The sequence below is a fragment of the Papaver somniferum genome, chromosome 9, assembly GCF_003573695.1.
Source record: "Papaver somniferum cultivar HN1 chromosome 9, ASM357369v1, whole genome shotgun sequence".
Classification (NCBI taxonomy): Eukaryota; Viridiplantae; Streptophyta; class Magnoliopsida; order Ranunculales; family Papaveraceae; genus Papaver; species Papaver somniferum.
Window position 1 is genome coordinate 55873842 of NC_039366.1, and position 10556 is coordinate 55884397.

Here is a 10556-nt window from a genome sequence, read left to right on the forward strand (position 1 = left end):
GGCTGGAAAGGAAAGGATAATGGCGGTGACAGCGGAGGTGGTGGTGGCTGGAAGGGTGGTAACAGTGGAGGTGGTGGTGGCTGGAAAGGTGGCGACAGCGGAAGCGGTGGTGGCTGGAAGGGTGGTGATAATGGAGGCGGTGGTGGCTGGAAGGGCGGTGATAATGGAGGCGGTTGGAAGGGAGGCAACAATAGTGGAGGCTGGAAAGGAGGGGACAATGGCGGCGGCAGTGGTGGCGGAGGTGATAACAAAGTTGGGGGTAGCTGGAAGGGAGGTAATAATGATGGTGGTGGTGGCTGGAAGGGAGGTGATAGTGGAGGTGGAGGATGGGGAAGTTCTGCTACTGATGCCAAGAAAAGTGGAAACCAAGGAGGGGGAAGTGGTGGCTGGGGAAGTAGCAGTGCCGCTGATAACAAGGAAAGTTGGAACAAAGTTGGAGGTAGTGGGGGCAGTGGTGGATGGGGAAGTAATGCTCCTGATAGTAACAAGGGAAGCTGGAACAATGGCAGTGCTGATGTGGCGAGTGGAAGTGGTGGGAATGGTAATCAAGCTGGTGGATGGAGTGGTCAGGGTGGTTCAGGATGGAACAAGTCGTCCGGTGATGCTGCTGGTAAAGGATCTGAAGGTGGTGGGGGCTGGAACTAACAGAAAACTCTCTGCTTTGAATGGGTAACCGGCAGGTACATTAGATGATCTGGGCTTCTTTTCTTTGTCTATTTTGTTGCTAGAGTGAAACAGATTGGTTGTACAGGATGAAGACATGAAGATGGGGGTGAAGAAGAAAGAAGAAATACCAAGGGGCAACTATTAGCTGTTGATGTAATTAAGCTACTTTAGCATGTTAGAATTTTGAATGTATAGGACTTCAGCACAACTAACTACTTCCCCGTGGAAACTGAACAAAGTAAGTACTAGCATTTCTGATGGGAAAGGAAGAAAGACATTTCTTTTGTATGTAGGTTGTTTTGCAAGTCTGGTGGATGAGCAAACTTTGATTACCCATGTCAAAAAGAATGAATGATATGCAGTACTTTGTTCTTACTAAAGCATTGCGAAAATTATGTCCTGCTTTTCTGAGGATGATATTTCGGCAAAATAAAGAATCTTTTCAAACACGTTTGTATGTGGTTTGTCTATGTGATCCATCGACACTTAAAAGGCTACCTCCCTTGTCCTCAGATTTTAAATCAGAGTTCAATTTTCTGGGAAAATCTTCAAGGCTTAACCTCTAATACCAAACCAATGGCGGTGTCCAGTAAGATGGAATTTTCGGAACACCATTCCATTCAGGAACTTCCATTCATACGAATGACACTATTTAAAATTTTCAAATATCCAGCTCTAATATTTACGAGGAGGTGACAGCCTCACTTTTAAGTTCTAATCAGGGACTTCTCAATCTCTTTGATTTCTGTGTTCAGGCTTTCCGATAGTCATGATAAGAAGAAGGATTACCTCTAAATCTCCCATTTCTATCATTCTGACGGGCATCCCATTTGAATTTCCCGCCATATTTGTCGAACATTTTTCTTCAGCATCATCTCTGCATTTAGATTACTACTACGATGAACCGAACCACTTCAATGCCGTTGATCCTGACATTTTCTTCTCCAATCTAATAGACAACTCAACCCATAAGAGACATCTCATACAAATTCAGACCCATCTCATTGTGTCAGGATTAAAAGATAGCAAGTATTTAGTAACCAAGTTTGTTAATTCTTGTTCTAACATTGGTGAAATTCATTATGCACGTAAAGTACTTGAAGAAATTTATGAACCAAATATTTTTCTTTGGAATGCAGTTATACGGGGTCATTCTAAGAATAATTTATTTGGTGATGCGCTTAAAATGTATACTAGAATGCAGACGGAAGGCACGGGTCCGGATAGATTTACCCTTCCCTATATCTTAAAAGCGTGCAGTGCTACATCAGCGTTGAGAATGGGAAGAACTATCCATTGTCAGATATTCAGACATGGGTTTGAATCAGATGTGTTTGTGCAGAATGGCCTGGTGGCATTGTACGCAAAGTGTGGTAAAATTGATCAGGCCCAAGTTGTTTTCGATGGATTAGGTGAAAGGAATATTGTTTCCTGGACCTCAATTCTTTCCGGTTATTCCCAAAATGGTCAGCCTATGGAAGCTTTGAGAATTTTTAGTGAAATGAGACGATTTGATGTAAAACTGGATTGGATTTCTCTAGTGAGTGTTCTCAGGGCTTATACTGACGTTGAAGATCTGAAGCAGGGGAGAGCTGTTCATGGTTCTGTTGTCAAATTGGGGCTTGACTTGGAACCTGACATGTTAATTGCACTTACTGCAATGTATGCAAAATCTTGGGAAGTGACAGTTGCAAAATTCTTGTTTAACCAAATGGAAACGCCTGATGTGATTCTGTGGAACGCTATGATATCTGGGTATGCAAAAACTGGTTATGCAGATGAAGCTGTAGAGCTTTTCCGTATGATGATTTCTAAAAACATCAAACCCGATTCTGTATCAGTACGATCTGCAATTGTAGCTTATGCGCAAGTGGGGTCTCTTAAGTTGGCTAGATGGATAGATGAGTTTATTAACAGAAGTGAGTACAAAAATGATGTATTTGTCAATACGGCCCTTATTGACATGTATGCAAAATGCGGTAGTGTAACTTCTGCACGTTCTATATTTGATCGGATGCTGAAAAAAGATGTGGTAGTTTGGAGCTCTATGATTGTAAGTTATGGGTTGCATGGTCAAGGCCAAGAAGCTATTGATCTTTTCCAAGAAATGAAACTAGCAGGAGTAAAACCAAATGATGTCACCTTTCTTGGGCTTCTCATCGCATGCAACCATTCTGGTTTAGTCCAGGAAGGATGGGAGTATTTCTATTGCATGACAAGAGATCATGGGATTGAGCCCCGGCATCAACACTATGCTTGTGTGGTTGATCTTCTTGGTCGTGGTGGATATTTGGACAAGGCCTATGAGTTCATCACAAAGATGCCCATGGAACCAGGGATTACAGTGTGGGGAGCACTGCTGAGTGCCTGTAAAATACATCGCCGTGTGACTTTAGGAGAATATGCAGCAGAACGTATTTTTTCTTTAGACCCATTAAATGCAGGGCATTACGTGCAGCTCTCAAATCTCTATGCTTCAGTTGGCATGTGGAGTCATGTGTCAAAGGTTCGAGTTCTTATGAAAGAGAAGGGATTGAGCAAAGATCTTGGGTACAGTTCAATCGAGATAAATGGAAAACTTCAGGCATTCCGTGTGGGAGATAAGTCACATCCTAGATCAAAAGAGATATATCAAGAGCTGGAGGAGCTGGAAAGAAGAATGAAGGAGGCAGGGTTTGTTCCCAACACAGCCTCGGCCTTGCATGATTTGAACAATGAAGACAAGGAAGAAAATCTGTGCAACCACAGTGAGAGGTTAGCCATTGCTTTTGGACTTATCAGCACGCCTCCTGGCACAACTCTACGAATAATAAAGAACCTCCGGGCATGTGTGAACTGTCATTCAGCGGCGAAGTTCATATCTAAGCTAGTTGGAAGAGAGATAGTTGTAAGGGATGCGAACCGGTTTCATCATTTCAAGGATGGTCTTTGTTCTTGTGGAGATTATTGGTGAAAAGAAAATTCGTGTCTGTACCCTCGCTATATATGCTTGTTAAATTTTGAACTTTAAGAAAGCTTACAACAGTGACGGAGTTGGATATATCATTATACAATTCTCCGGAATGCCATGAACCACATGATTCATTCGCCCGCATTTGGATACCCTATTCTGATCCATACTTTGTGTTTTTCGTGTAACATCAGTTTAAATTCGTATTGATGGTGTCCGAATCCGTAGTACTAGATTTATGCCCGTGCTACGCATCGGGCAAATGTTTTCTTTTAATTTGGCATCGGGGTTTCGTCCCGCCTCGTGGCGATGCATTTTTGTTTTGGTGTGTGCGGAGTTTCGTCCTATCCCGTGCAGATGTATTTTTGATTTTGTGTGGCGGGAAAAATACATTAAATAGGCAGAAATGATTTACACACCGAAAAAGAAGAACCGTGAATGCCAACTTCTGCCCTTCCCTATCCCAATGCTCAGAGCGCTCCCCTGTGTCCTTCGATCTCCCTCGGTGCGAATCATGGTTTTTTTCAGTGGGTCTAGCAAAACTGTTAAATAGGTGGAAAATATATGCAGATTTTATTTATTTATTTCCTTTTAACTTGGTATACGCAGGGCTTCGCCCGGCCCCTTGATAATGCATTTTTGATTTGGTATGCATGGAGATATATTCAAATTTTACGTATTCTTTCCGTTTATTTTCGTAGAAAATATTAGGATATGATCCGTGCCGTAACGGCGCGGGAGTTTGGATGTTGTTAACAATAACGGATGGGTATTTTTCTTTTTGTGCTGTGTATAGATAATGCACCTACCATATCACCTTAACCTTATTGTTGTTGACATTTGTTGCTTTCTTTATCATTTTCTGAAAATTCAATGAATCAAGTGGTTGTGGACTTCTTTAACCCTGTGACAACAAAAGAAAAATCTACCCCACCCCTAATCAACACGAAAACAGTAGAAAACATTAGGTATTATGTATGTAAATGAAAATTTTCAGGAGCCAATCTTTGGATACATATTCATAAAAATATAAGTGTCATTTTAGTGGCGGAGTGCAAGAAGATAACGACATAATACAAAACACAAACAAACATATTACCAAGCAACGTATGTCTGAGAGTTGGTACCTATTGAAAAGGACGATCCCATGGGATCTTAACATCAACAACATTTCGCTATTGTTATTAGACGGAGATTAGTTGAACTACAGACACACACATTAGTTTTTCGGATTCATTTTGAACATTCATATTTACTATTTTTTCCACTTGTATCCATTCTTTCTAAGAAACGTAATGTTATTATTGAAATTATATTCCTTGAAACATAATGCTATTATTTAATAGATTATTGCTCAAAACAAAAACAAACCAAAAAAACTAATCCATGCGCAACATAATACTTAGATACAGATTCGTATGGATTGATTTGATTCTTCTTCGTCATTTGATTCTTGTTCATAACATGAACCGTCTTCATCCGTATAATCCTCAACTCCCCTATAATTCGCCAAGTCGTCTACAACAGTCTCTTCAATCTGCATATTTTAAAAAATTCAGTCGCAATTTAAGAAGTTAAGACAAAAAAAAGTTTTCCAGTCCATAGTTTTACCGGTTCATGGTCTCCCCCTATTAGTTTTCGAGCCCAACCAATCAAGGGTCGGTTAACTCTTGATATGATATGAAATCCATGTGGGATCTCCAGGTTTTTTTGGTGACATAAGGATGTGAAAATCGATATCTTCCTTCAGCGCTTGACAAAAGATTTCAAAAATTTCAGCCATATTTCCCTCCTGCATTTGTATTTCCATTGTTCATAAAATTTTGTAAGACAAATTGCAGTAACACCAAAATAGATATTTTTATTTGTTTTAGTTACCATTAAACCCCGTTATTATAACTGTTACCTTGAAAGACCATAAATGCAGTGCATGGGATTTATTTGCCTTTATTGAGAGTGCATGGGACCAACGGTCATATTAGGGTGTTTGTGTGAATAGCATTTGGGAACTTGAAAGACCCTGTTCTCAAATCTAATAGGAGAGTTGATAATTCCCCGCTTGGTCTGCAGTAACGGTGTAGATAATGTAGTGCCAACTCAGCAACTTGATAATTTGCTTCATTTTGGGTTAGTTTTTTCATCAAACACCTCATCTTCAACCCATTTCTCTTATTTATTTATTTATTTTTCGAAAAAGAAATTTTATATTAAAACACCTCATCTTCAGCGCAATGTGAACGGAGATATTCTCCGGGATAATTTCCCCCGAAATCTTAAGTCATTTTTCTGCTAACGTGAACCGATCAGTTACGTGGATGCGACTGAAAGATCTCTCACGATTGCGTTGGGAATTTCTTATAGGGGATGCTTTGGGCGTTTTATTTTTAAGATTAGGAAATATTGTTATGTAAGTTTAGGAAATAGTGTAAACAGGGAGTATGACAATAAATACTAAATAATAATTACACAACTGGATCACTTTCGGTATTTGATCAAATGAACACTTGTCCAGGCTGCTTATGGAAATATCCAGCACACAACACAAAATACAGACCAAAAAAAAAACACACTATGGAACGGATTTATTACTTTACTGGAATCTATGAATGATACATGCGTCGAAGTTAATAAAATTCGTTCACAAATTCGATCCGTCAACGCTCTGCATATATTTCCAGAGAGTCTTTAGTCTACTAACACCTGCACAAAATGTGAACAATGATGACTCCTAAGTTACAAATAGAGTCATTGCAACCCAGCTAAGGGATTTTAGTCTCTATTTGGAATATTTTATCTTTTACTGACGTTAAGTAAACAAATTCCGCTGAACTTGAATGCAGATGCGGGAAAAAAAAACTGGAATGTTAAAAACAAATCATTATTATAGAAGCAGGATAACTTAACTACATCCCATAAACTTTAAAAGCCTCTCAAACATTGTTAAACTTTAAAACAAATCATTATTATAGAAGCAGGATAAACCATAAATTGTCTGCTCATCATACATCTATGACACCAACAATTTCTTCCCCTTCTTCATCGCTGCTAAGCACAATAGATCCTGACACATTCGACGCCAAGTCTTCAGCACTGCCAAGAACAGCGGAGCCTGTCACGTTCGACTCTAAATCTACAGCACTGCTGGTCACGTTGGAGCCCGTCAAAAAATCTCCTGAAAAATCAAGTTTGACTCTACAACCTTGATTTTCCCCTTTGGCTGCCACGGTCGACTGTAACTTTGTCCTTTTGCAAGGTGACTCATCATTGTCACCGGTATCAGATTCAACTTTGGGGGTTGTGAGAGTTGGGCTTGAGGGAGTTGCTGCTGGTTGGGGCATAACAGTGTAAGGCAATCGAGTAACCGTGAAGCTTGGATTAGGTTGCTTCTTATTGTTGTAGGCAGAAAGAGTTATGTGGTAGTCCAACTCCACATTCACTAGCTCTTCAAAGCTGCAACAACCCTCCGCTCTCCTTCATCCTGTTGGCAAACCAACATGGGGTATGTTTACAACATGTCTCTATTGGTGCAATTTGTACAATAGTAGGTGCAAATAATTATTACGTAATGAGATGTGAGTGGACAGTCTAGATATTTTTACAAATGGAATAAATAAATGCCATTTTGAAATAAGAAGTATAGATTATAGAAATTTTTAGGTCAATCTCTTCTCTAAGTTGGCATGCGCTTGTGAAAAAGATGCAACAAATCAGTTGTTAATCTTACAAATTGTGTACGTACCTCTCCTAGCCTGACCATGTCAGAGGCTGATGCATGGACCATTCGTTGGACTTCACTGTCAAGGGCAGCAAAAAGGGTAGAACCTGTGTCGTCTGTGACCTCGAAATGGAGAAGATACCTGCATCATAATTATTTTGATTGAATATATATATGTGGGGTTCACTATTTGAGAATACCATGAAAATTTGGATAGGGAAAAATTAAGCAGACCTGGGTGTAGGTTCTTCGACCTTGTTTTCGCACCCTGTGCATCCATAGTCGCCTTCCTCACCTACCACTTTGGCCGTGCACTTGTTGCATCCCAGATAGTACCAACCCTTGGCAGTTAAAGCTCTAGTTGCACTTGCTTTGACAATGATTCGGTTCAGTGCCTGCACACATTGGTGGTTACCCATATGTGACGTGAGTTACTCAGCCACAGTAGAGATTTTAAACCAATGCAACTAATATAGACAGGTAGATATGCACCTGTTGTGAGGACTCCCACTTGCTTTCCAACAATTCAGAAATTGTTTTTGTATTATCTGGCATAGTGAGGTCAACAACAGGTTGCTTATTTCGATCGGGATGTGTTATTTCCCGAGCTGGTGTTATTCTGCAAGACCTGATGTACATCCCGCTTATACAATGAGAATTTACAATTGTGTACATAGCAACCAAAAATTATAATCAGAGCATACATGATAGTGATACCTTTCTCTCATGTCTAGAACCTCGGGAATAGCGAGGTTGAAGAAGACCTTAGTTGCATTCGTGGAAGACAAAGAGTACTTACCTGACCAAACAAACAGGGACATAAATAATTGAAGTTGATAAGTAATGGCCATTTAAAATGAGTAGGTGGGATGAATAGTACCCTGATATTTCCGAACATAAGTGGATGAGACGACGACGACCACGGATGTGTCTTTTATTCCCATATTGTCCAAGTTGCGGTTTAGCTCAGTTGTGGCCTCACCCCGTAGAGTTATCTTGACATTGTTCCCGTTGGAATGGAGAAGGTGTATGTGGAAAGTTAGACTCCGTAAAGGTAAGCAGCGACTATGTAGAGTTAAAGACGTAAAGCAAGAGAGTCGGTATATATAAATACCTTAGGTTTTGGAGAGTAAGGTCGCGCATCATGCAATGCTAACCATTGGGTCTCTTCATGTCTTGAAGATTTGTGAAACTGATTAGCACACCAATGACATCTGTAGACGGAAAAAAAGGGGTAAAACATAAACCGAAAAAGTGGGAATATCTTAGGTGAGACTTTAACCAACAAATGAGTGGTAACACAGTAATGATTACCAGTAAGGGACGTATTCGCAGAATGCGACTCCAAATCTTCAAATTGCGAAAAAGTGAACTTGTGATGAGGAATTGCGACTGAAGTACCACACAGATATTTCACCTGAGTATCCCAATTGAAGAAAAGGCGGTGTTCATTGTGTGTTGGGCGAAATATCTTTTTTCGTCAAGGATAGTGAATTTGTTCAGGGAATATATCCCACCAATGCGCAACAACGGATCGAATTTCCAAATCAGCTTCTTGAGAACAACACCGTGCAGTTCATCACCCCGATGAAAATGGTATCATAAATTAAAACCATTGTTTGTATAGTCAGTGGTGCCAATCATGCCTAATGTCTGAAAATTCGAAGATAATAAACTACTTCGCATACTTACATTGTAGTCTAGCATGAAAACGTCCAGGCTGGTGACTTCATTAGTCTTCATGAAGTCTAATTCATTCCATTTCCGAGAGATTCGAACCTGTGTCATCCATTTGGTGCCTTCTTCGGCCTCGCCAATATGGGAGAAAGTTTTGTAGGTGGATGCAGTACTCTTGGAAGGGCTGTTGACAATCTGGGAACCCATTTGAAAAAGGTGATGGGGTATGCACTGTCAAAAATTGTAACCAATTTACTCGTCAAAACCAACTCCAATGATATGAAATCAAAAAATAGATGGGGATTATTAGAGTTATGGGCACAGATTTCATAATCACTCATTTACAGATTTCATAACAGGAAGATTGATGCCAGAAATCAAAAAAAACAAAACAAAATTGAATGAACAAAGTCCAGAAAGATTTTCTCCTCTTCATGAACAATCCAAAAAAAATCAATTGCATACAACAATCAAAGTCCTCCATTGGGTCTCTTCACGAACAATCAAAAAGAAAAAAAAATCAATTGAAACTAAAAGTTCAGAAACCATTGAATTACCTAAGATGTTTGGAACTCTGATGATTTTCTGAATCCAACAATCAAAACCTACATAGAACAATAATAATCTTATTAAAACTCACAACAAATCAAACTATCACCGAAAGAATCAAATAGAAAATTCACGACCATTACCTAGTAGTGCTGAAAGAAAATGCGTCTGAAACTGGGAAAGATGATCACCTCGTCTAGGGTTTATGTAGTGGATTATTTTTGAAAGGATCCTGTTGCATGTAACGTCTGAAGTAATTACTGGATCTTTAAAGAATTTTTTTTTTGTATTCGTAACGGAAGAGGATCATAGGAGGGGGAGAATATTATCGGAAACAACTCAATCATACTCCCTCCGTTACTTTTTATTAGGCCAGTTTCTTTTTTCGAGAAAATTAAGGAAATTAAGAGAACTAATTATTGAAAGTGGTCCTCTAGACACTTGTCAATAAAAGAAGTGAAGTGAAGTGAAGTGAAATGGTCCCCATGACACTTGTCAGCCAAAGAAATAAGTGAAATGGTCCACATAACACTTGTCATCAAAAGAAGTTAAAAGAAAAGTGGTCCCAGAAAATTAAAGTAACATTTGACTTTCCCAATTAGGAAACTGGTCTCTTTTTTTGAAATATTTATTTATAGAAACAGGCCTATTAAAAAGTAACGGAGGGAGTAATTCGTAACCGAAGAGGATTATAGGAGAGGGGGAATATTAATGGAAACAAATCAATTATCAGGCAAATTGATGCCCTAAATTGGTGCTGGTATTAATGGTTTTGATAACGGACCGAGAGATGATAATGGATGAGTGATTCTGGACGGTTGGATGAGCGTTAAACATGGGTTGATTCTTAGCTGCGATTTGTCTCTCAACTTTCTGAATTTTGAGAGCAAATGGTGGCCGTGGATCACACCAAGAAACTCATCCACAACCATCGAATTTTACCAAAACCATTTGTTTTTGTAAGATAGATGTGGATTTTTCCCCATTATATATTAATTT

The 10556-nt window shown here is 39.4% G+C and overlaps 3 protein-coding genes across 6 annotated transcripts in view; 2 read left to right on the forward strand and 1 right to left on the reverse strand.

The window, feature by feature from the left end:
* The window catches only part of LOC113310057 (protein RNA-directed DNA methylation 3-like), a 9935-nt gene extending 8855 nt beyond the window's left edge, over positions 1–1080 (forward strand). For both annotated transcript variants that reach the window (XM_026558611.1, XM_026558612.1), the window contains exon 21: positions 125–1080. In XM_026558611.1, the coding sequence (XP_026414396.1) occupies positions 125–645 (521 nt within the window). In that variant the 3' untranslated portion in view covers positions 646–1080. The remainder of the gene's footprint in view (positions 1–124) is intronic.
* A 34-nt stretch (positions 1081–1114) lies between these two features.
* LOC113310058 (pentatricopeptide repeat-containing protein At3g12770-like) lies at positions 1115–3762 on the forward strand. The gene has a single exon (XM_026558613.1). It carries the CDS (start codon positions 1436–1438, stop codon positions 3617–3619), a length of 2184 nt encoding a protein of 727 aa, XP_026414398.1. The 5' UTR covers positions 1115–1435; the 3' UTR covers positions 3620–3762.
* A 2768-nt stretch (positions 3763–6530) lies between these two features.
* On the reverse strand, positions 6531–9839 carry LOC113313890 (probable replication factor A 73 kDa subunit). Of its 3 annotated transcripts, none has more exons than XM_026562668.1 (11): positions 9701–9833; positions 9566–9613; positions 9024–9239; positions 8646–8882; positions 8446–8545; positions 8212–8326; positions 8049–8130; positions 7824–7959; positions 7566–7726; positions 7356–7473; positions 6531–7094 (listed from the first exon to the last, which is right to left on the reverse strand). In XM_026562668.1, the coding sequence occupies exons 6-11, from the start codon at positions 8273–8275 to the stop codon at positions 7053–7055; spliced, it is 603 nt and encodes a 200-aa protein (XP_026418453.1). In that variant the 5' UTR covers positions 8276–8326; positions 8446–8545; positions 8646–8882; positions 9024–9239; positions 9566–9613; positions 9701–9833; the 3' UTR covers positions 6531–7052. The 3 variants fall into 3 exon arrangements, with proteins under 3 accessions (XP_026418453.1, XP_026418452.1, XP_026418454.1); XM_026562667.1 differs by having other exon boundaries at positions 8646–8885; XM_026562669.1 differs by having other exon boundaries at positions 8646–9239; positions 9749–9839.
* Between the last annotated feature and the right edge of the window lie 717 nt (positions 9840–10556).